The sequence below is a fragment of the Quercus robur genome, chromosome 3 (genome assembly GCF_932294415.1).
Source record: "Quercus robur chromosome 3, dhQueRobu3.1, whole genome shotgun sequence".
Lineage (NCBI taxonomy): Eukaryota > Viridiplantae > Streptophyta > Magnoliopsida > Fagales > Fagaceae > Quercus > Quercus robur.
In genome coordinates, this window is record NC_065536.1 from 28,342,421 (window position 1) to 28,369,393 (window position 26,973).

A 26,973-nucleotide genomic window follows, 5' to 3' on the forward strand; every position below is an offset into this window, starting at 1 on the left:
AAGTGCGACGGGACGCTAGCATCCCCTCAGTGACGGACACAGCTCCATAACCCATCATCGCGGAGATGCAGGCGATGAAGGAACAGATGGAAGTCCTGATGAACGCTCTCAAGGGGCGAGTGTCCAGCGATCTTGACGACCTTGTCAACCGGACTGACTCGCCATTTACGGCGTCCGTCAACTCCTTCCCCCTGCCGAGTAAGTTCCGCATGCCGAGCATGGACAGTTATGACGGAATCAAGGACCCCCTCGATCACCTAAAGACCTTCAAGACCCTGATGCACCTTCAGGGAGTGGCGGACGCAATTATGTGTAGGGCATTCCCTACAACCCTGAAGGGCGCGGCAAGGATTTGGTTCAGCCGGCTGACACCAAACTCCATCGGCACCTTCAGGGAGCTGAGCGCTCAGTTCACTACGCACTTCATCGGAGGACATCGGTATAAGAAGTCCACAGCTTGTTTAATGAATATCAAGCAGAGAGAGGAGGAGACGTTACGGGCCTACATATCACGCTTCAATAAAGAAGCGCTCACGATCGACGAAGCCGACGACAAGATATTGGTGGCAGCGTTCACGAACGGGCTGAAGGGGGGTAAGTTTTTGTTCTCCCTATACAAAAACGACCCAAAGACCATGTCAGAGGTGCTTTACAGGGCCACCAAGTACATGAACGCTGAAGACGCATTGTTAGCCCGAGAAGACAGACCCAAGAAAAGGGACAGACAAGAGGACCCCCGACAGGACCAGGGGCGAAAGAGAGGACGGATGGGAGATCGAAGGGAGGAGAGACGCCCAAAACCAATGGCCGGAAGGTTCACAAGTTTCACTCCGTTGACCGCCCCGATAGACCAAGTCCTAATGCAGATTAAGGACGAAGGATCCCTGACGTTTCCGGGAAAGCTGAAGAGTGATCCCAACAAAAGGTCCAGAGACAAATACTGCCGCTTCCACCGTGACCATGGTCACGACACGGCCGACTGCTATGATTTGAAGCAACAAATCGAAACCCTTATCCGACAAGGGAAATTGAAGAAGTTCGTCAGTAAGGAGAGAACGGATCAACCCCCACAAGAACAACACCCCCGCCGAGAGAACGAGCGACCAAGGCCCCCATTGGGGGACATAAGGATGATAATTGGAGGAACAGGTGCGGCCGGATCGTCAAAAAAGGCTCGCAAAACATATCTTCGGATGGTACAGAATGTCCAATTAGCAGGCACAGTGCCAAAGATGGCAAGAAGGGAAGGCCCTATTATCGGGTTCTCGGAAGAGGATGCAAGGTGCCTACACCATCCACACGACGATGCCCTCGTCGTCACCTTGCGGGCAGGCGACTACAACATCCACCGAGTGTTGGTCGACAACGGTAGTTCGGCCGACATCTTGTATTATCCGGCGTTCCAACAAATGAGGATTGATAGGGAGCTGCTGATACCAACAAACGCCCCGCTCGTTGGTTTCGGAGGGAGTAGAATATTCCCTTTGGGCGCAGTCACGTTATCGGTGACGGTAGGAGATTACCCACAACAAATCACCAAGGACGTAACATTCTTGGTGGTCGATTGCTCGTCAGCCTACAATGCTATTATTGGGCGACCCACGCTCAACTCGTGGAAGGCGGCAACATCAACTTACCACCTGATGATCAAGTTCCCAACAGAGTATGGGGTAAGAGAGCTACGCGGAAGTCAAATTGCCGCACGAGAATGCTACGTAGCTATGATGGAGGTGGAAGACCAGATCCAGGCTTTGAACATAGAAGAACACCGAACGACGACAGAACCTACAGAGAAGCTAGAGGAGATAACTCTCGACGGTTCCAATCCAGACCGAACCACCAGGATCGGAACGCTTGCAAAACCCGCAATCCGTCAAGAGCTCGTGGCTTTCTTGAGAAGCAATAAGGATGTGTTCGCCTGGAGCCATGACGATATGCCAGGAATCGATCCCTCGGTCATGGTACATAAGTTAAACGTGTTGCCCTCGTTTCCACCCGTCCGACAAAAGAAGAGAGTATTCGCCCCGGAACGAGACCAAGCAATAGCGGAAGAGGTCCGCAAACTCCAAGATGCAAGCTTCATCAGGGAAGTCTACTACCCCGATTGGCTGGCGAATGTGGTAATGGTGAAGAAAACGAGTGGCAAATGGCGGATGTGCGTGGACTTCACCGATCTTAACAAAGCATGCCCCAAAGATAGCTATCCCCTTCCAAGGGTCGACATCCTAGTGGACTCGACGGCTCAACACCAATTGCTAAGCTTCATGGATGCTTTCTCGGGTTATAACCAGATCCGCACGCACGAGGACGACCAGGAGAAGACTTCGTTTGTAACCAGTCAAGGTCTCTTCTGTTACAAAGTAATGCCATTCGGTCTGAAGAATGCAGGGGCAACATACCAGAGACTAATGAACAAGATGTTCGCACAGCAAATCGGGAGGAACGTCCAAGTTTATGTCGACGACATGCTGGTGAAGAGCCGGAAGGAGGAAGACCATTTGGAAGATCTCAAGGAAACATTCGGCACACTTCGATCCTACAACATGAAGCTCAATCCAGGAAAGTGCGCGTTTGGTGTAACGGCAGGAAAATTCCTAGGATTCATGGTATCTCAAAGGGGGATTGAAGCTAACCCGGACAAAATCCGAGCCATAATGGAGATGGCCCCCCCGAGAAACGTGAAGGAAGTACAGAGCCTTAACGGCAAGGTAGCGGCATTGAATAGATTCGTGTCGAGAGCGACGGACAAATGTTTACCTTTCTTCCGAACATTGAAAAAGTCATTCGAGTGGACGGACGAGTGTCAACGAGCATTCGAGGAGTTAAAAACCTATCTATCTTCACCACCTCTACTGAGCCCCTCGCAACCAGGTGAAGAGCTCTTCCTCTATTTGGCCGTCTCCACTGTGGCCGTCAGCGCGGCCTTAATCAGAGAGGAGGACAAGGCACAGAAGCCCGTGTACTACGCCAGCCGGGCGCTCCGCGGTGCCGAGGAAAGATACCAACCTATGGAGAAACTCGCTTTTGCGTTGGTCACGGCGGCTCGCAAGCTCAAGCCCTACTTTCAAGCCCATACCGTGAACGTAATGACCGACAAGCCCTTGCGAAGGGCACTAAGTAATCCTGAGGCCGCAGGTCGACTGACGCTGTGGGCAATAGAATTGAGTGAGTTTGACATCAAATACCGTCCACGTGTGGCCATTAAAGGACAAGCTGTAGCCGACTTCATAGCAGAGTTTACGCATGACGCGGATAAGGGGGCAGAAGAACCCCCCCAGTGGAACATCTACACCGACGGATCATCCAATAAGCGAGTTGGAGGAGCCGGCATAATATTGCTGTCACCTGAAGGAGACGAGATTGAATCTATGGTCCGTCTCGACTTCCCCATTACCAACAACGAAGCAGAATACGAAGCGGTAGCAGCAGGACTCGACCTAGCCAAAGCCGCCGGAGCTGAAAGTGTGGTCGTGCATTGCGACTCTCAAGTCGTGACCAATCAAGTAAACGGAGATTATGAATGCAAAGGGGAAAGGTTGAAGAGATATCTTGATCAAGTGAGGGCTAGAGTCGACGGGCTAAAAGCAATATTCGTCCAGATCCCCAGGGGAGACAATGAGCCCGCTGATCGGCTAGCCAAAGCCGCTTCAGCAGAACATATGATAACACCGGGTAATGTGCTTTCCTTTGTTCAAATCTTTCCGCTAATAGACCCCGACAACATGCAGGAGATACGCTCCGAAAGAAACTGGACTACGCAGATAACTTCATACCTAAAGGACGGGATATTGCCTGAAGAGAAGGAGGCAGCGAGAAAGTTAAAAGTCCGAGCAGCAAGGTTCGTCTTGATAAAAGACATTCTTTACAAGAGAGGTTTCTCCCGTCCTTACCTAAGATGTCTCGGGGTTGAAGAGGCAGACTACGTGATGAGGGAAGTACACGAAGGAATATGCGGGAATCATTCTGGATCGCGGTCGTTGGTGCACAAACTGCTACGAGCTGGGTATTACTGGCCGACCATGCAAAAGGATGCTGAGTCCTACGTTAAAAGATGCGACAAATGCCAGAGGTTCAGCAATTTTATCGGACAGCCAGCTGAAGAGTTAACCCCCATAACGGCTCCATGGCCGTTCGCTCAGTGGGGACTGGACATCATGGGACCTTTCCCAACGGCGATAAGGCAGCTAAAGTTCTTGGTAGTGGGCATTGACTACTTCACGAAATGGGTAGAAGCGGAAGCCTTGGCCACCATTACAGAAAAGAACATTAGAAGTTTTGTCTAGCGGAACATAGTATGTAGGTTTGGTATTCCTAGAGTCCTTGTCTCAGATAACGGGAGGCAGTTCGATAACGGCCCCTTCCGTGATTTCTGCTCACAGCTAGGAATAAAAAACCACTACTCGTCCCCCGCCCATCCTCAGGCTAACGGTCAGGTTGAGGTCACAAACCGATCCCTGCTAAAGATTATCAAGACTCGGCTCGAGGGGGCAAATGGCATATGGCCAGAAGAACTGCCAAGCATACTGTGGGCATATAGGACAACGGCGAGGACTCCGACAGGAGAGACACCGTTTCGACTGACATACGGGAGCGAGGCAGTCATCCCAGCGGAAGTTGGGCTCACAAGCTACAGGGTTCACAACCACGACGAGGGAAGGAATGACGAATCCATGAGGCTACAGCTGGACCTTATAGATGAGGTCAGGTCGGCAGCAGAACAGAGGATCGCTAGATACCAGGATCGCATGTCCAGACATTTCAACTCCCGTGTCCGACAAAGAAGCTTCCAAGTAGGAGACCTCGTACTCAGGAGGGTCATGGGTACAACTAGAGACCCTACACAGGGAAAACTAGGCCCCAACTGGGAAGGACCCTACAGAGTTACGTCGTGGAAAAGGAAAGGGACATACCACCTGGAGACAATAGACGGAGAAAAGCTACCACATCCGTGGAATGCCGAGCACTTGAGGAAATACTACCAGTGATAGCGACACGACAACCAGTTTTTCTTTTAAGACTTTTTGGCATTATTAACTTTTCTTTCAACTGTTTAACTATATTTTTGCTACAATATTGTCGTGCCTTTTTTAAGCCCAAGGGGGCAGGCACTTTTCCTTTACGCATTTCTATAGTCAGATGCAATTTTGATCTTCTACTTGAATGTATGTCATTGCAATTGTCCACAAAGTTAACGGAAACAAAATGAAGTCCACAGGGTGGACGGATCATCCTACAGGGGTGATAACCATAAGTCCACAAGATGGACGGATAAACTATGAAGTCCACAAGATGGACGGATCGTCCTACGTGGACGATCACCCTAAGTCCGCAAGGTGGACGGATCATCCTACAGGGATGATAACCTTAAGTCCACAAGATGGACGGATATTCCTACAGGGACGATCACCCTAAGTCCACAAGATGGACGGATCGTCCTACATGGACGATCCACAAGGTGGACGGATCATCCAAAGGGTGGACGATCACCCTAAGTCCACAAGATGGACGGATACAATATGAAGTCCACAAGATGGACGGATCGTCCTACAAGGATGATCACCCTAAGTCCACAAGGTGGACGGATCATCCAACAGGGATGATAACCTTAAGTCCACAAGATGGACGGATAAACTATGAAGTCCACAAGATGGACGGATCGTCCTACGTGGACGATCACCCTAAGTCCGCAAGGTGGACGGATCATCCTACAAGGATGATAACCTTAAGTCCACAAGATGGACGGATATTCCTACAGGGACGATCACCCTAAGTCCACAAGGTGGACGGATCATCCTACACGGATGATAACATTAAGTCCACAAGATGGACGGACACAACAGAAGTCCGCAAGATGGACGGATCGTCCTACAGGGACGATAACCCTAAGTCCACAATATGGACGGACAAAATATAAGTCCACAAGATGGACGGACCGTCCTGCAAGGACGATCGCTTTATGTCCACAAGATGGACAGATCATCCTGCATGGACGACCACTTCAAGTCCACATTAAGTCCACGAGATGGACGGGTAATCCTACAAGGACGATCACCACAAGGTGGACGGACTATACTAAATGAGGATAACTTAGTCCACAAAATGACCACTTAAAGTTCACAGGTTGGACGGATCGTCCGCAACGTGGACGGAAATAAGATGAAGCAAAGAAGACGGACTAATTATCTTAGATAACAAAGTAGTATCAACAAGGTGGACGGAGCATTCCACAGGTTTTGCAAAGAATAAGTTTTTAAGATCAAAAAACATACTTAAACGCAAGCGGATGTAAACAGGTCAAGCAACGACAAAATTCAAAACATATAAAATGAAGTGCACGGATTCATTTAACAAAATGGGCCATTAAACGGCAATGTTTACACATCATCAACAACGGATGAGAATTGTTCCAAAAAGAAAAATAATAAAATAAAATAAAAATAAAAATCCTTCTACTGAGCCTTGTCCGCATTATCGACGGGCTGTGGAACCGCCTCCGTGTCAGGCTCAACTTGGTCAACTTTTGATGGGGCAGATGCCCCGTCAACAACTGCGTCGTCGACATCAAAGAGGTCGTCTGTATCCTCGGAGGCAACAGGCACGACGGATGACTGGACCGGGTCTTCAACTTTGAACTTGGAAGGGTCCACGTCTGGATAAGCTTGCCTGACTTGACGGAGGGCATCCATGAAGCCCTGATGGAAAGAATCGCCCAGCTCAGTGATTAGGGCGTCGGAGTCACGGTATTCACGGACCGCCGCGTCCTTAGCCTGACGGACTTCGTTTTTCAGCTCGGCTATCTCTTTGCCCTTGCTCTCTAGAGCCTTCTTTGCCTCCTCCGTCGTCTGTTCAAGGCTCTTCCTTGCCTTCTCCGACAGCTCAAGCTTTTTCTCTATTTTGGGTCTCCAGTTTCGCAGTTGGAGGAGTTCTTCCTCCGTCTTCTCCGCCTTGGCCCGTACACGATCCAAGGCCGTCTCTTGGCTGAGGCACCGTCCCATCAGCCCCTTCATCATGACCATTGCCTGAAAAATAACAACACAGTTGTAAAACAAACTTTCGACAGATGATTTAAGTTGTATTTGGGTAGTAGACGGACTATCTTACCTGTGTAATGGCAAACAGGCCCGACTCCCCCATGGCCTCCGTCGAGTGGTTGCCCAAGTCTTCATAATCCTCCGCCGAGATGATGGAGGAAATCTGTTCTAAGGCATGCTTAGAATCCTCTCGAAGAAGGACGGGCGGCTTCTCGTCAACCTTCGACGGGCCTTTCATCAAACCCTTGCCAACCCCGTGCTTGGTTGGAGTGACCGTCTTCGGAGGCTCCGCCATGAGTCCCACGACGGGTTCTAAAGACACTTTGGCCTTCTTGGCCTGACGGTCCGCTTTGGGCTGAGTCTTCCGCTTAGCAGACGGATTGCTTGGGCCCGTCGCAGGAGGAGTGTCGTCAGCAGTCTTCTTTGCAGCCTTTGACCGAATCAAGGCTCTTCTCTTGGCATCGTCCATCTCTGAAACGTGGACGGGGGAGTTAATTAACATAAAATAAGATGCACAATTTCTTTAACTAAAGGGTGACGAACTTACGTCTCCTTATCTGTGTTTCGTACTTGACGGCAGCCGCTGTAGGTTCCGGTCCGTCGCAATACCAGTGAATGGTATTTAGTGTTACCAGCTTCGCCCAAGTCCTTTCCTCCGGCTTGGTCTTTCTAAGGATTTTCTCAATGAAAGCAAACTCCTCAAGGTCAATTTGGGGCCGTCGTCTAACTGCAAAAGAAGAAAGAGGACGGTTAGATTATATTCAAAAAAAAAAAAAAAAAAAAAAAAAAAACTTAGTAATGTTAAAGTTTGGAGGATAGTCCATACTAGACGGATCCAATATGCCCCAAGTAGTGTCGACGGGCATGAAATCTGTCTCCCCAGGACGACCCATCCAACCGTCGCCTTCTAGGAAGAAGAACCGACTCTTCCAATCCCTATTTGAGTCCGGCGTGTCATAGATGACTTTCAGCAACGGACTCCTAGGGACGAAGCTATAAATTCCCCTGGATTTGTCAATCTCGTCCGGACGGTAGTAGTGGAAAAACTCCCTAACCGTCAGCCTCCTTTCTCCGTTGGACATGACACCGTACAGTACCTCCATCGCTATAAAAACTCTCCAAGCGTTAGGAGAAATCTGGTTCACAGATAACCCCAGCTGACGGAGGAGCAAACGATGAAGCGAACTCAATGGAAATCTAAGTCCGGCCTTCAACATTTGCTCATACACCCCGACTCCCTCTACCCCGTCATAGTAACACCTCTCTGATTTGTAGGGTAGACGGATCGTAACATTCTCTGGAAGTTGGTAATTATCTCTAAATGTCTTAAAGTGCTTTTCCTTGATAACGGACGTGAAGAAATTCACCGTCCACTCTGGTAGCATGACGAACTTCCTAAGCCCATCAGCACCAATGACGGATCTGATAACTTGATCCTCACCAACACCGGGTCCCTCGTCTGGATCAACCACCTCCAGATCCTCATATGTTGAGGACGAGGAGGATGTGGACGGACTACTATCATCTGGACTACCTTGTTCTCGTTGACTGGACGGATATACTTCCTCGTAATCCACCCCGTCACGAATAACTGACTGATTACTCGACGCACTAGACATTTCCTACACGAAACGACAAGAGCCTAAGACTCTGACGGTCTATGTGTCTATAACGGATGTGGATTGTAAGGAAAATTAAAACAAGTATGAGTTTTAAGAAGAGCACTTACCAGTTTTGCCAACGAAGTGACGAAGGACGGCGTTGACGACTAAGGTAAATGAACGGATCAGCAAATTACGACGGGTACGCTCTGACAAGGGTGACGGGTGAGCTCTGACAGCTTGATTTCTACTGAATCTGAAGAAATGAGAGGAATCTCTCCATTATTTATAAGAGAGATGCACGGAAGTCGAAGCGTCGCTTCGATCCGAGACAAGGTCCAATCAGCTTGCAACACGTGTCATCGGCATTAATTACCTTCGTACAGCCTGTTTGTAATTGGTGTGATCGACGGACTCCTCATTTGAACCGTCATCCTATCTTGTGTTGATCCGTCAAACCCGTCATACCCTCACTTTCGGATCGTCACCCCATTGATCCTATATCCTAAAAACCGACGGACCATTGGGGTGAAGGGGGCAACTGAAGACGGTTAGAAATGCGGAATACATGACGGGCCCACCTGGACGGGCATGACGGCCCTGATTGACGGGCCCACCTGAACGGGCCTGACGGCCGTTCTTGAAGGGCCCACCTGAACGGGCCTAACGGGTTGGGACTGTTGGGCCTGTGCAAGGGCTATCCCACGCGCTTTGAAGGCCCATCGCTGACAGGCCCAATAAGGGCCCATGATCCGGAAACGGGAATCCTTGCTCACCACGCTTAGAAGAATTGGGACTAGAATCCCACATTGAAAAGATGTGAAAACCAAAAAGGTAAAGTCAACCCTCTATCACTATAAAAGGTCTAATACCCACAGTAATCGAGGTACGCTTTAATTGACCCTCTCTAACGCTCTAAGTAAAACAGAACAATTCTAACTTGACCGTCGGAGAACCTTTGGCCGGCACCACACCGGTGCTCTTTGAAGGACGTCCGTCGATTGTTCTTGTCGTGCAGGTTCGATTCGAGTCGCGAGTACGGTGTGACCCATTGGTGACAATTTTCGACGTCATCAGTTATCAGTTCTCAAAAACATGAATAGTATGAAATATATTTTTTGAAAAATATATGATGCCATTGAGAAACATTATCTCGTAGTTAGAATTTTTGTAATTGTAATAAAATTCCAAAATTGTTATATTTGTACTACTAGGGACACCCTTTATCTTAGAATGGGTCCCAAGATGGCAGATCATGATCAAATCCCTGAGATATGTAGAAATGAGGTGATTGAGTGGGACCGAGAGATCAAACGGCTAGGAGAGGTTTTATCAGGGCTGATGTGTGAAGGGCTTGGAGTAGAGACATGGAGGTTGAAGGAAATGACATGTTTGGAAGGTAGAACAATGGTGGGTCACTACTACCCCAAGTGCCCACAACCTGATCTGACGGTTGGGGCTGTATATCATACGGATGCAGATGTTTTCACTGTGTTGCAGCAGGACAATGTTGGTGGGTTGCAGGTTAAGTATGGTGAGGATTGGGTGGATGTTAAACCCGTTCCTGGAGCTCTTATTATAAACGTTGGAGATTTGCTTCAGGTAAACCAGTTTTATTCTTGTGAACCACATCAAACACTTCTTATTAGTGTGACTTAAATTGATTGGTTTATTTGTCTGCAGCTGGATGAAAGTAAAAAATAATAATAATAACAACATAGTTTTACAAAAGTTTACTTAAAAAATAAGCTAGCCTATAAGCAAAAACACATATTGAACCTAAGAAAACGACTATTATTAAATAACTGCTCCAGTTTTTTAATTACTTCAATTCCATTCGTTTCAGATCATATCCAATGAAGTATACAAAAGTGCAGAGCATAGAGTCTTGGCCAACTCTTCCCATGAACCACGAGTCTCAATTGCAGTTTTCTTTAATGTAGGCAATAGGGATGACCTGTGTGGGCCGCTGCCAGAGCTAATATCATCAGAGAAACCAGCTCTCTATAGGCAGTTCACCGTGACAGACTTCATGACAAGGTTCTTCAAAACAGAGGTGGATGGCAAATCTTTATCAAATTACTATAAGCTGTAAACATAGACAGCGAACAATATGAACGTCAATGCCGTGTAAAGATGCGTATGAGCTCTTTATGGTAAATTTAATGTTAATTAAAAACTCATTGTTTACAAGCCAATAAATAAAGTCACTCTGCTGAGGAACATGTCTGGACTTCAATCATTCCTGATTGGATTGAAGATATGGCTAGATTTGAAGGAACAAGTTAAACGAAGTCTAGGTTTGTGGTCTAGATTGTTGCTGTGTACCTCCTTTTGCTATGCTCTGTTTTGTAGCTTGTGCTCTGTTTCTGTGTAACTTCATTTGGCTGGTTTGAATGAAAGTTTCAGTTTGTTTTCCAAAATAAAAAAAGTCACACTTCAAAGTTTCACAAATTGCAATGTGTAGATAGGAGAGCTCAATAATGTTTCATATTTTCTTCATGTCTTCTCATATTTTCTTTCCTTCTTGTTTCTATTAAGGCAAAAGTTTACAGAAACAAAATTTCTGAAGCAAACAGAGCGTAAGGAATACTTTAATAATTCAAAAAACAATGAACAAGTATTCCAAGATTTCAAATCAATTCTTTCATCTTCAACCAATCTTGCAATTAATCAGGTACAGGAATATTCCCTTTTGTTTCAGTCTTTACTTGCCCAAACCATTCGGCCATCTCTTCATCATCTGTAGATTCAGTAAAATCCAACATTCTCGGAAATCCTGTAGACCTAAATTCATCAAGCTCTGGCCTTGTCCTTACAGTGCTTTTGCATCTCCGACTTCCATTTTTCTCTCCTTTGTGCATTTTGAGACAAATCACTCTTTCCCCCTGCAATGGGGAAATCCACAAATCCAGAATCCTCATTCCATGAGCTTGAGCCATCATAAACTTCACTATTATCCTCCACAAATCTCCACATATTTGAACATCTATCTCGATGGTTGATCATTAATCTCAGTCTTAACTTTAACAAACCTCATGCCACTCTTGTTATGGTAACCCCCTGTATCATGTGGAGGTTGAGCAGAAGCGTCTGAAGTATTCAATGCTTTTGGTCGTCTGTAATCACATTTCTAGCACACCTTGTTTTTTCTGAAGTTGATATAGTTACACCTATACAATAACAGAAGCCTTACCAAATTTAGAACAACTTTTAAGGATATCATTGAGTTCAAAGAATGAAGAAGAGATGAATTAGGAAGAGATCTTATGAGTCACATTCCCACTCCCCCAGATTAAGTTGCCGCTTTGGAGGTTTCTCTTTGCATTGCAAACAATCTTGTATTCTTTGCAAAATTTAAGAAATTGCACCTGTCTAGATTCCAAGTCTCAGTTAGACACAGAACTATAACTAGTACAAAGTTAAATGATCTGAAAAGCCATTACTTGTCACATATCCAATCCCCCTTCTTTAATGGAAGATGATCTTGATCCTCACGTAGTTGCCTTAGTCTTTCTTGGAATAAACCATCACAGCGCAAGCACTAATATTTTTGGCAAAATTAAGGAATTCACATCTACAAATGAAAAATAAGAGGAAAGGGTAACATATCGTGACAAAAATACAGCAAGATTCAGTATTTTAAATACGTAAAGACTGGCAGTGGAATTACTTGGGACAAAGCCAGTCCCCTCGCTTCATTGGCACGTTTATGTGGCCTTTTTCTCGCAGACTGGAGCAGCCTTGTGCTGATGCAACCCATTTTAACGGTGTGGCCTTTGGGAGATTGGAGTCAAGTTCCTTTGTGCTATACTCTACCATTTCTTTCAGCAGCCTTCTCACTGATGCTTTAACCAATTTGCTTAAACATGGCTTGTTATCCACCATACCAGTGATCGGATCAAGCCCATATGTTAATAAGAAACGCATAACATCCACGGTGCGTCCACCTTCCTCTTGACGTGCCTTCACATATGCCCTCTCACAGTCTCCCCTTAAATTGCAGAAGCTGCAAACCTACTAAAATTTCTCATTAATATTAATGCAAAAAGTGCCTACTGAGCTCTCTTGTAGAAAGTTAAGTTGGATACAAATATTTTGATTAAGAAAATATTATTAGTTTTGTCAAGTAACACTATATTGATTTTATCCAGGTAATCATTTTTTTTTTTTTTTTGTAAGCAGTTAGTTACATGTGCACCTTTGAGTCTTGAACTTATGACCTCATCTTCCTTATTAGAGGTAATTTGAGGTAGAGTTCATTGGCTTATCAAGTTAATCAACTTAGAGGTAAATATTGGGAAAATTCAGGACATACATTTCCTTCATCAATGCCAACATGTGCTCTCAGACGCTTCCCTGAGTTAACAACTTTCCTGTCTATGCTTGGACATCCGGACTCTGCAATGACCTTGATATCTTTCCTTGACAAGAACCTGACAGCAAAAGGCATTTAGTATATATTAAAATCTCATTAGGGTGCAAATCACTAAATGAACATCCCACCTACAAACAGCAGAGATATTTATAGTTCATTGTTACATTCTAGTCTTTTGGGGGTAACTGACTAGTTATAAATCAATACAGTACTGACTACTGTGTTAACAAGAAACATGTTCATAAATGAGTGTAACTAAAATGAAAATGTTAAGATGAATAAGTGGAAATCCAAGTAAAAATGGGAGAAAAAATGAAGAAAATTGTTTAAAGACAGAAGTGGCTATTATTAATGAAAAGATATGGGAGATCACTCAATATGGACTGGTCATGTGTAAGTAAAGTAATTAAAGCACCAGAGAGGAAGAGTAGTTTGGTTCAAGTCAAGAGAACAAAAAGTAAAGGAGGCCTAAAATAACATAATTAGAAGTAGTAAAAAATGGACATGATATTAAGGAAGTAACATAGACTATGAGTTTGGATATGATAGAATGATGGAGAAGAATATATGTGGTTGACTATGATTAGTCTCTTAAGGGTCCATAGTCCACTCCAAAGTTTTGCTTAAGGCTTTTCTTGTTGTTGTTGTTGTAACTAGTTATAAATCAATGTTTCAGATATGGCTAATAGAAGGTCATTAGCCATGTGAGAGTCTGAAATGGGATTCAAAGCATCAGAACTTTCCTTAAGGAGGTAAAATGTCCTAAATACATGGCTAATCAAAATAGAGTTGATTTTCTAGACAAGGCACCCCTACCTAACTTAAAATTAGTAGGTATAGGGCTTCAATAATAGTATTTTCTCTTTGGACAAAGTTTTGCTCTAAACATGTTTCAAGCTATCTTTTCAAACTCATTACATGGCAAATTATAAAACTATCCACGTGTATTATTTAAGCAAGTCACATAACTTATTAATAAAATAATGCGACTAAAACTACACATGAATGACTTCTTCAATTGCCATATAGTAGGTTGGAGCAAAAAAGCTCCAAACATGTTTGGAGCCAAACTTTTTTTTCTCTTTATACAAAGTAAATGAGTCCTTTTTTTTTTTTTTTTTTTGGACAAAAATATCTTCCTTTTTATAACATAGGAACCATATAAAAGCTCTGAGATACCATGTACTTCTGTACATAACATTAAAGACTATTAACCATAGCAGCTCAGACACTTGGGACTGTGAAAACAGGAAACATGCCCTTGGTCCAGCAAGTGCAATTACCTGTTTTTCCTGAAAAATTCTTTCTTGCTCTTTCATCGGGATAAATAATTAAAGAGAATGGATTTGAAATAAGAAAGGGCAACGATGACCTCTCTAAAACTCAAAACTCTCAAAATCAATCTGCAAAGCCGTGATATTTGTTCTCTCAATAGTATAGATACATTGCCATAAGTTATTACAGTGTTATCCACATCACAAGTGCTAGCAAGCATAACATAATATACCATGTGTTTCATATGGCTCCAAAATCAAACAGGTTGCGTGCACACTTAAACCCAGATAAGAAACCAATCATACATTTTTCTCATTCCAAAACTTTAAACCGAACATACTTCAAAACCAAACCTTTAAACCCCAACAATCAAAGAAAAATTAAAATCCAAACGAAACAAATTCACAAATCACAATTATATATGGTGGCATTCTTGGGTGATAACGTGCACATTCCTTTGACTCTCACCCTCTCAGATACCAACTTTGTTTGGCTTGGAGATGATGAAAGAGATGTCTGTTCACTTATGGCAAATAAGAGTAACAATGGCAATGATCTTGTGAGTTCCATTAAAGAAATTTGGGATTTAGATCAATGTTTTGAACCTTTTATCACACCAAATAATATAGAGATGTTGTTTCAATATAGGCTACTTGATGATTTCAAAATTTATGTTCTAAGCTCACTTTCTCTAAATTTAATCACCCCATGGTCAATCTATAAAGAAAAATTTCTAGTGGCTGCTATTTGATTCAATGTTGTTGCCTTTGGATGGTTAATCTATCATGTTATGTTACTTTTACATGTTTTATAATTAATTTTGAGTGATTTGCTAACTTATTTAGTTTGATTTTTTTAGTTAAAAAAAATTAAAAACACGTCGAGTCGTGGGTCAAATAGATTACCCAAGGAAAAATGGGTTAGGTATAAGTCCACTTGTTTTTACTCCGAGTAAAAATTTTGGGTTCAAGTTAAGTTAACAAGTCCGAGCCCAATTTTTCAAAAACTACACAGATGGTTGACTATTATATTTGTTTCGGTCTCTCTCTCTCTCATATATATATATATATATATATTGGATGAGCCATTCAATAACTATCCTTGAGGCTTGTGTTAATGACAAGTTATACCAAAAATATACAATTTTTTCCGTATGCACAAATGTCACTTAACGCCATTTGAAAAGTTCTATGCTCCTCATTCTTCTTCTTTTTTTTATTTATTTTTTATTTTTCCATCTTTGGTTGCTATTTATCTAGCATTGACTACCTAGACACTCTTTTGTGCATATAATTTTTATAATGCAATCATTGTGAGACAAATGCAACCAAAACAAACTGTTGAAAGGAAGTAGAGAAATTAGAGAAGCAGGGAACATTCAAACAATGCTAACTATTGTTTATGCTTAGGGAGCAAATTGGATTTTTTTGAAAATTCTTGGTAGGATATGATATTAGCCAATGGTGGTTTTTATATTTTACCCAATTATTTATTGAATGAAATTTCACTAAGTACTCCAAATTATAAAACAAACACTTTATATAGCTTTGCCTACAAACTTGAAAACAAACTTTCTACATTACGCATGGCTTTGCAAATCAAATACACTTTTGTATTTTTGATAGTAGTTCTCTCTCTCTCTTGAGAGCTATTTCGTTGAGTTCCCATTAGCGCCTCTGTAGCAGGCTGTGAGTACTTTCTAGTAGTTCCTTTTCATCCTTTTGGTAACTAGTGTTTCCTACATCTCTTTAGTAAGTGTGTGTCTCCCTAGGAAAGGTAGGTGTAGCCATCTTTTCTCATTATTTGTTGCTCCTTTCTATAGAGATCCATCATTGCTCTCCATCTTTTACTCTTATGCATGTTTGTTGCATGTCATTTTTTTCTTGTTTTTGAATCCTTTTGTTGACCTTTGGTCCTTAGTTTCTCTACTTCAGGCCAAACATACATTTTCCTCTACCGTCCTTTTGTCCTCTCTTTTTGCTCCCTTTCTTTATTCGTGTCTTCAACTACTTCTATTTTGTTCTCTTTCCCCCTTTCCTATGTTTTCTCCTTGCTTACCCAATCACCATCCAATCCTTTTACTTTGTTTTTTCTTTTCCTATATTCTCCCTTTTCTTCGTTGTTCGCTATCTAATCTAGCAGACCCTTGGTTGTCACTGTGCTCTGTTACCTTTTCCTAGTGAGTGCATGCTTCACACTCACAGACCCTATTGATCAATGGATGATAACATAGTCTCGAGGGAGTATGGTTGGACTGATAGCAATGATATAGATTATAGTGTTGATTTGGCAGCGGAAGAGATGGAATCAGATATGATCTTGAGTGATGAGGAAGAAACCCCCTTTGCTAGGCACGAGCCTCACATTAGACTTGATGCAGATGATGTAGTAGTCCAGAAAGCTTTTTGGGAGCGTTGTGCTATTGGCTTCCTCCTAGATTATAGAAAGTTTTCAGTGAGGTACCTACAGACCATTATTAATGCTACATTGAGAATCAGAGGTAAGGTTATTGTTGTGGGTTGAGAATCATATTTTTATATAGTTCATTTTTGAGTTCATTTTGAACACATAGAGGGCCTCAATCATATCTGTAATGAGGGACCTTGGTCTGTTGAGGGTGCCTTATTTGTATTGGAGAAGTGGAGGCCCAACCTGGTTATCAATAAACTTCAATTAAACTATATCTCAGTTTGGGTTCAATTGCATGGGTTATCTCTTGAATATCAATACCCTGAACTAGCATAATACATGGGTCAATTAATAGGAATAGTTGAAAGGGTTAAATGGGAAGATACAATACCTAGGAACATTAGGTTTATGCGTATTAAGGTGAGAGTGGATCCTTGGCTACCTGTCATTGCTGGTTTCATGCTTAGAATAGATGAGGGATCAAGTCTATGGATTTAGTGTAGATACGAAAGAGTTCACAAGCTTTGCACAAGATGTGGACTGATTGGTCACACACACAAGCAATGCACTCATAGTATGGATGATGTGGAAAGGATGTTGTATAGACAAAGAGTAAGGATCTAGGATCTACACCAAGTGCAGTACAGGTTTGATGCATTGCAACCACAATTCATTAATGAACTGAGAGCATTCCACAGAAGGAGGTGGACAACCCAAGTCAGGTTTGGACAACTAAACCAGAATCAAGGACAAACAAGTGTTGGAGAGACCTTCCTTGGACACCCTGTACCCAGTACCCCAAGCTCACCAAGCACACCTCAGGAACCAGCTCCCAGACCTTCTAACCCCATCTACCATAAACAAGAACATCCATCCAAACAATCAACACCACACCGGTAGCTTCCCAAACTATAACCATGAATCAACATTTAATGCTGCCATCAACCTATTGAACCTAAATACTAGAACAATACCACCCACTCCTGCAAACTTGGTAGCCTTAACATATTCACTCTCAGGTAACCTATTGACAACCCAATCTTCTGAACCTAACCTTCATGCACCCTACACTACAATGCAACAAAATCAAACTGGACATGCATCAAAGTTTCCCAACTTTTTCGCTAGACCACCTTGGATTCCACCTGAAAATTCGAACCTAAAGTGGGCATGGATAGAAAGGAATGGTCCATACATCACTAATGGACAGTGCCACTCACCTTATGCTGAAGCTTCGAACACTGAAAGTGATACAACTGTTGTTATGTTCAACTTGGATTGTTTAAATGAGGAAAAGCCTGAGATTTTACAAGGTAATACATGGAGGAAGGGTCATATACTAGAATCTCCCAACTCATTCAAAGACTCCTTGATTCAAAGGGTTAATCGCGGGAGATTCAATTTTGAAATGGGGAGCTCCAGTAATGGGCCGAGGCTAGTTCCCTTATAGAATGTGGAGGAACAACATGGGAGCAGTGAGCCAGAATTTATAACCAATCTCCAAATGGGCCAAGAATTTGAGGCCCAAGCCTTGAACCAACATGCAACCTCCCCTGCCAACTCATTGACCCAAAATGTAGGTAAGGAAAATGACCTCACCTCTATGGAACTCTCTCTAGGCCCTGGGCCTCCCCTAGTACAAAGCCCAGCAAGTTCTACATTACAAAACCCGCTCCTAAACCCTACTAGATTATCCACCTCAATCCTAAATGCCAGAAGCCCCTCAAACAGTTCTAGAAAGAGAATTAGAAAGGAAATTGAAAATTTTGGGAGGAACATAAGCAAAGACTTTGTGGGGGGGGGGGGTTGACAAAGAAATTTATAACTCTGTATATATTCCCCCTCAGGAATTTCTGACAATGCTATCTACTTCATTAGTCCATGAAGATCCAAATGAAGGGTGTTAGGAAGTTGGCCCTCAACAGCTTCCCCAACAACCATGAGAATATTGAGTTGGAACTGTAGAGGGCTGGGTAACCCCTTTACAGTTCAATAGTGTCAAAAAAAGGCCCAAGAGTATAAGCCATCTATTGTGTTTCCAATTGAGACTAAGCAAGACAGAGATAAAGGAGCTGGTATTTTGAAGAAATCTGGTTTTTGGAAAAGTTGGGAAGTCCCTTGGGTGGGACTTAGTGGAGGTTTGCTACTAGGTTGGCTACTAGATTGGAAGCTAACTATCTTGCACATCTCAAAACACCTAATTCGTACAGACTTGTTGGACCATAAAGGTACCCCTCTATCAATTACTTTTATTTATGGTCAGCCTGAATTGTCTAAAAGGGAGAAAGTTTGGCTTGAACTCAAACATCTTAAACATTTAGCAAGAACAAACTAGTTGTGTATAGGAGATTTTAATCAAATTCTATCTAAGGAGGATAAATTTGCATTCTTAGATAGGAAAATCATGGGTGCTGATATCTTTCAACAAACTCTAAATGAATTGGGGCTTTGTGAACTTGAGGCCAAGGGCCAAAAATATACTTGGATGAACAAAAGAGAAGATGAATCTTTTGTGATGGAGAGATTAGACAAGGCTTTTACATCAGTGGATTGGATTCACTCATATCCACAATATGCCCTTCATAATCAACCCATTTTAAGATTAGACCATGGGGCTATTCTCTTAGATTTTGAAATACTACATCCCTTTAAGAGAATACCTTTTAGATTTGAAAAAATGTGGACCACTCATAAGGAGTGTGAATCTGTAGTTCAGGAAGCTTGGAAGTCTAACACTTAAGGATTTAGGGCTTTCAAATTACAGAATAAGATCCTCAATGTTAAGAAATTGTTCATTGATTGGAATAGGAAGGTGTTTGGAAGAATTGAGAAGGAAATTAAAGGCAAAAAGTTGATGCTACGAGCTCTACTGGATTCCACTGAAATGATTAGAGATGTTAAGAAGGAAAAAGAGCTAAGGGAGGATATTGAAAATTTAATTACCAAGGAAGAAATTATGTGGGCTCAAAAGGCTAGGTGTGAATGGATTGTTAAGGCGGATAGGAATACTAGGTATTTTCAGATTATAACTAAACAAAGGAGGGCTAGAAATAGGATTCTAAATCTTAAGTGTGAGAATGGTAATCTGAGTGAGAATATTGATGAAATTGGGAGAGTCCTAGTGAATCATTTCAAGCACAGGTTTATTGAAACAAACTCTAGAACTACACAATCTATACTTGAGGAGTTAAAGTCCTTACCTATCCCCAAACTAAGTCAAGATCAGCAAATGCAACTAAACTACCCAATCACTGATGCTAAAATTGAGTTGGTTGTTTTCCAATTAGGTTCTTATAAATTTCCTGGTCCTGATGGAATTCCAGCATTCTTCTACCAAGAATATTGGAATATTGTCAAACAGGACATCCTTGGCACTCTTCATGCCTTCTTCCACTCTGGTACACTCCTAAAATCCCTTAACAAAACTTTCATTACACTTGTACCCAAAATCCCTATCCCTGAGGAAGTCTCTCACTTTAGAACAATAAGTCTTTGCAATGTCACTTATAAGATCATTTCTAAGATAATGGTCTCCAGATTAAAACCCCTAATGGACAAGTTGATCTCTCATTTCCAAAATGCTTTCATACAAGGGAGGAGTATTACTGACAACATTTTACTTGCCCATGAAATCATTGACTCTATGAAGAAGAAGAGGGGTAGAAAGAAAGGATATGGAGCTCTAAAGATTGATATATGTAAAGCCTATGATAGGGTAAGTTGGGAGTTTCTTAAAGTGGTGTTAACATCAATGAATTTTACTGATTCTTGGATTCAATGGATTATGATGTGTGTTTCTTCAATTGAATACTCCCTCCTACTCAATGGTAGCCCCACTCAACCTTTCACTCCAGCTAGGGGAATCAAACAGGATGACCCTATTTCCCCATACTCAATTAGTAGGAATGGAACCTCTTTCACTCATTAGTAGGATGACCCTATTTCCCCATTCCTTCTTCTTCTTCCAAAATAACAAGGATTCTCTAAGGCCGCTTGGAAGTATAATTCTTTGGAATCTCTTTGTGATAAAATGGATGCTACCATTAGGAATTTATGGTGGGGTCATGACTCTAATAGTAGGAAGTTACATCTAGTGAGTTGGGATAGAATCTATAATGCAAAGGAAAAAGGTGGGTCAGGGTTTAGGAAATTTAGCACTTTAAATCAGGCAACGTTAGCCAAGCAGTTTTAGAGGATTCAGAATAGTCTAAATTCTCTGCTAGCAAGGACCTATAAAGCTAAATACTACCCTAGAAACACCTTAAAAGAGAGCAAACCTGAACCCCATCACTCATGGACTTGGAGGAGTATTACCAAATCTAAATGTGCAAATTTGTAGCAAGGTAGGTGGATTGTAGGGTCAGGACAGTAAATACCACTCACTCACCCTGACTAGATTTAAATCTCTGCCCATAAATTAAGAGATGTTAATCTCCTCAATGGTACAGTGGTAGACTTTGTTGACTTAAATTCAAAATCTTGGAAGTGTGACTTAATTAGGAGTTTATACCCTTATCCTACCTGTAAAGAAATTTTAAACACCCCATCACAAAAACTGAGAGCAATCTAGATAAGTTGGTGTGGAAGCATTCTAGCTCGAGGGAGTATAGAGTTAAACAGGCTTGCTCATTAATCCATAAAGACCAAACTAGGGAAGTTAGTGAAGGCCTTAACAATACTCCAATTCCCGAAGGAATATGGAAGCTAATATGGAGGGTAAAATTGCCTATAAGGATCCTCACCTTCATTTGGAGAATTTTGCATGATAGTGTACCGGTTTTTACAACCGTTAACAGAAGAGGTATTCAAACATCTACTAGATGTATGCTTTGTGACGCAGATGAAGAGTCTAGCACTCATCTTTTTCTGAAGTGTACCTTTGCTAGAGTTGTCTGGCATAGTTCAAACCTTGGTATTAGAACTACAGCAATGCATTATGTTACTTTAAGGCTATTGGGATACATTACCACAAACTCACTCACAGGTAAAGCTAAGATGGAGTTGCTGCAAGCACTGTTCACCATACTATGGATGTTATGGAACAACAGAAATATGGTTCTCCACAAGGGGCAGGTTCCTAACCCTCTTGAGGTTGTACTAACATCTCAAACTCTCATTTGCAGGTACAAGGAGGCTTTCAATCAGGCCTAGACTCACAAGGAAAACAAAAAATTCAAGCTAAGGACACCTGGTTGCAATCAAAGCTGGCAAATTCTTATCAAGGTGGCAGCCTATAAGAATAGAAGAAATAAAAGGTGTGGTTATGCATTTGAAGTTAGAAACAGGGAATGAGTTTTGTTGTTTAGAGGAGGAGCCAGCAGTGGATGACTATCTACGCACCTTACAATGTAGGAAGCTGTGGTAGAGGCTTTGAGCAAAGCAATGGAAATTTTCACAGAGCAGTCATCATCAACATTGATAAGTATTTGATAGACAAGTGCAGCAATCTCAAGAAATCTACTTGGCAGGACCAAGCTTTTGTTATGGATCTCAACAACTTTCACCAGCAGGGCATGATCACTCAATTTTTGGTTGTACCTAGGGTAGTGATTGCTTAGGTTTTAGATATAGCTACTAGTGTTGCAAGCTTCCCTATGCACTTTATACAACTCAATAGGCCTAATCTAGGCTAACTCTGTTTGTAGCACTTTCCTTACCTTTTGTCTAATGTTTGCTCCTTTATAAAAAAAAAAAAAAAAAACACTTTTGTATGTGGGTATTTATTTTTTAGTAACATAGGAAATTACTATTTAGGGCTTGGTTAGACCAATTTTGGCACTAGGGCAGGCCATGAGTGTTCCAATTGTAGACAAGAAAACAACCCTACTTATTATGTCCAAGGCCAATCAGAGTGGTTGACCTTGTACTCTCCAAAGGTTTAGTCAAAGACCAGTAAAGGAAAATAAATAGTGTGCTTGCATGATAGAAGTTTAGTAGTTTTGAGAGTACTGAATGCTCAACCCCCTAACTAGTGGAATTAGTGAGGTATTTATAAACAGGAAATTCTTAGGTATTTTAGGAGCAATGCTCCGAGCTCTCACAAAAAAGGTGGGTCCTACACCTTTTATGAGAGCCCAAAGCACTGCTACAAGGCTTCCTAAGTTTTTATTCTTTATAAACAATGCTTAGGATCATTTCCTAGGAGTGAAGTGATGGCCTTTGCTAGTTGCTTTTCTACGCTTGATCAACTGAAAAGATTAGTGAGTTGTTACTCGCTACGGTTGAGGTGACTAATAGCCAAGATGTCTCCTTGCTCCTAGCCTAGGCATGTCTTTATGTCAAATAGCATTTTATGCTTCCCTCACTAGCCGTTGAGAGGATTAATGTTGATTAATGAGTTAAAAGAATGGTGTCACACACACACACACACACACACACACACACACATATATATGTTTTTGTAATGTAAATTTACCGCCAAGATTTATTTCATACATTAGAGAATTCGCATAAATTTGTGCAAATTTTTTTGTCTGTTTTAATAAAAGAACCTTTTTTTTTATTATATATTTTACATATTCACTTTTAAAATACCACATATCAGATTATCTATTTTATACTTGTTGAGGTCCAAAATATCACAAGCATTGTATCAAGGCCCAAAAACAATACAAAATTGAAATTTAAGAACCATTTGGGCTTTCAAAGAAGGAGCAAGGCCCAAACCCGCCAACTAAGGACTACTTAAAATAAGTAGGAAGAAGTCCAAACCCATGAATGGATAAGTTTTGGGCCTTAGAAAATAAAGAAAAAGGAGAAAGGAAGCTCAGCCAAGCCATTGAGAAAGAAATTTGCTGGGGAGCTCAGAAAGGGAGCTGAACCAAGATACTTAGGGATTCCTAGAAACCTAGGATCCTCAGGGTGTGCAAAAGGAGATCGACTGGGAATGGAACAGCTCAAGGGAGCATGCCTATGAACACAAAAAATGAGGATGGATATGTCCCATTAGCTGCCCATGGTTCATAAAAAGGGCTGGTGACTTAGGAATCAACACTTCATGAAAAGAAGTCTGGTACCTCGGGGAACGCAGGTAGATGGACTGTGAAGGAAGGTGGTTGGGGATCTTTCAGCTTGATAGAGAGGAATCTGCCCATTTAGAGAAAATGACAAAGAGTGAAGCAGCCAAAATGTTGGTCTGAAAAGTAGTATCTAGAAGGTTTGGAAAAAGGAGAATTGAAAGTCAGCCCTTAGAACATCTCAAAAGAGGAAGGTCAACTAGGGACTTTTGGGGGGGGGGGGGGGGACCTCAAAAGGGGAAAATAATGGGAAAATAAGGAAGGGATTAGCCACCAATGTTGACACAACATTGGTTCTGATACCCAGGGTAGCAAATAGAGGGAATCAATGGTACACCAAAAACCCTAGGAAGGCACTACAAAAAAGGATGAAGCCAAAAATAAAAACCATTCAGTAATAGTGAATTAGAGACAAAAGATCCTTTGAAAAACTCCTTTAGAATTCAAGAAAGGAGAAAAAGGGAAAAACACCGTAAGGGATCTTGAGACAAGCACTAGAGGATGCACTTGGATTCAAGGGGATTCAAACCTCACAAGTCTTAAAAGCCTAAAAAGAGCTATCTAAGTCTGTGACTTTTGAACTTATTTGGACCTTATGACATATCCCTGTGGAGAAAAACCTGATGTACCAAAACTTAAAACCATGAAATATCATTCTATTTTTTGAGGATCCCTAATGTCTTATTTACCTTTTTCACTATTCCTTTACTGTTCCTTATTGTAAAATGTGTATATATATATTTTTTTATGTATGGATATGTATGCGTTGTAGGACCTATGTTCTTGTGCACAACTTGGCTCATAATCAGCCCAATATAATTGCAATGAACCAAGCCCAGTCCACCAAACAACAAGTATAAGGCCCAAGATCCTTGTTTCTATTTGGGCCTGGGCACTGTAAAAAAATCAGAACCCACAATACTACATTTCATTAAAATATTAATTTTTATTGAATTTAAAAAAATTTCTCTTTTGCATACACAAGAACTACCATTGACTATTTTTCTTCATCTTTGAGACACATAAAGAAAGAATAAAAAACTATATGCAATACAAATTTACATGATTCAATAGTTTAAATATATCGAGTATTTAAATTGTATAAACTCACTGCAGCTAAAAGGTTTTATGAATCATGCTCTTTTTTTTTTTCTTTTTTTTTTCCTCATTTAACTTTTGATTCAATTACTTACCTTTTCCTCAAAAGAAGGAAAACAAAATTTTTGTTTTAATCGCTGAATTGATAACCTTTTAATTAGATAGTTCTCTTTTTGGTTGCTGGTGGAAGGCCCAAGAAACGAGATATACTCGAGATATTATCTTTTGAGACAATTAGAATATTGAGATATGAAACTTTTAGAAGCTAAAATAACAAAATTCACCAAAATAATAATAACAACAATCGTGCTCCATTCTTATTTGTCTGGATTTTTGGGAATTTCTAGTGACTGGAATAAGACTCAACCATGCTTAATCTCACTAAGAACCACAAAAAAATTTAATGATGAAAATTGAATGGAGCTAGCTAGCAAGCTATATTTGAGTCTATAAAAAGGAGTATTGGAGGAGAAAGCATCATTATTAACAAATGTGATGTAACTTGGGATGTAAGGGCAATCAAGCAAATCAACTAGTATCTTCCATGATAGGCCAAGAATGTATTGATCCCTTATGATAAATTAACCAATTAATTTAGCCAAGTAAATTAATTAAGTTAATTAACATGCAAAGCACATGGTAGCACAAACAAATCACCAATTAACTAAAGTGCAGCAAAAATTAAATTGACACGGTGGTTTGTTTACGAATGGGGAAAATCTATTCGGCAAAAACCCCATCGGATGATTTTAAGGTCACCACTCCCAAGAATCCACTATTATCAAAACAAGCAATTACAAGTAAAGGAATCCCAATATCTTATACTAACCTACAGTTGAACCCTTACCCCAATACCTAATTGAACTTATTCTGTAGTAACAATATCTCCTTTCAATGCACAGCTCTCAGTACGTGACTAACTAATAGATGCACAGATCCCAGTACGCAACTTAATCACCAACTTAAGAAGGATGTTGGCTGCAAAGTTCTTTAGTTCATCACACGATGAAGATCAAGAAGCTTCTTCAAGAGCAAGATGAACTAGGGAAAATTCTGTCTCAGGTCACAATTTGCATGAACAAAACTTTGCTTCACACTTGCGCGCCCTAGACGGCCTTTAAAATAATCCTTATATATGTTTAGGGTTATGAGAAAAGAAAGCCTAAACACATACTCACGGATTGGATGAAAATCAACTCTGAAAAACTGAGTTTCATTAACCTTGATAGATAGCCATCTATCGAGCTAGTTATCGAGCCATGGGCTGAAACAGTTTTTAAACCTCGATAGATGCTAGTTGTCGAGCTAGCTATCGAGTTTTAAAATCCAACATTTCTTCACTTGTTTCTTGGATAAACTTGCATGACTTTAACACTTAAACTTGAAACCTTGTTTCTTGAAGTATTAAATTCATCCTAGATCTACCCAATTATAAGTAAAATACGTTTTGTCAAAAGATTAGTCAATTACATAAAATATTGACATATATTTTTAACATGATTCACATATGTCCTAACATTCCACATGAAATTAATAATGAAAGAAAGAAGAAAACAAGTGGTAGTTAATGCTGGACCTTGCATAGAAGCCAAAAAAAGTGATAGACCCTGTGGTGGTGGATTGGTCTCTCCTCTAAGTGGATTATAGCAAAGCAGCAAATATCATATATGACTAAGGATTAAACCCATTATTAAGGCCAGCAATCTAGCTAATGAGGTATCTTTGTTGGTAGTGGAATCTCGCATGTACAACACAAGTGCTAAATGTAATTTTCTAATGACCTTAATGTTTTATATTTTATTCACACACCCAAATATATATATATATATATATATATATATTGAATAAACACCACCCCCTCCCCCCCACCCCTTAGATTAAGTCCCATGAAACATCCATTAGATTAAGTTCACGAGGCTCCTCTTAGATGAAGTTCCATGAGACATCCATTAGATTAAGTACCACGATGTATCGCTTAGATTAAGTCCCACGAGGCATCCTTTAGCTTAATTCCATGAGGCATTCCTTAGATTAAGTCCCACAAGGAATCCCTTTGACACCATGATGTTATAAAAGTTTAAATCTCCATAATTTTTAAATTTTAATCCCAATTTTAATTTTTTTTGGAAATATTAGGCTAAGCCCATTTGAAATTTCCAAATTTT

At 41.3% G+C, this 26,973-nt stretch overlaps 1 protein-coding gene across 3 annotated transcripts in view; it reads left to right on the forward strand.

Annotated features, from left to right (window-relative positions):
* Positions 1 to 26,973, forward strand: part of LOC126717703 (1-aminocyclopropane-1-carboxylate oxidase homolog 4-like) — a 49,210-nt gene that overhangs the window by 2,406 nt on the left and 19,831 nt on the right. Inside the window, exons 2-3 of one of the 3 annotated variants that reach the window (XM_050419551.1) lie at positions 9,847 to 10,234; positions 10,479 to 11,086. The exons of the other annotated variants lie outside the window; for them this stretch is intronic. Coding sequence (XP_050275508.1) covers positions 9,847 to 10,234; positions 10,479 to 10,727 — 637 coding nt within the window. The 3' untranslated portion in view covers positions 10,728 to 11,086. Of the gene's footprint in view, positions 1 to 9,846; positions 10,235 to 10,478; positions 11,087 to 26,973 lie in introns of those variants that run through there. 3 annotated transcript variants of the gene reach the window in all.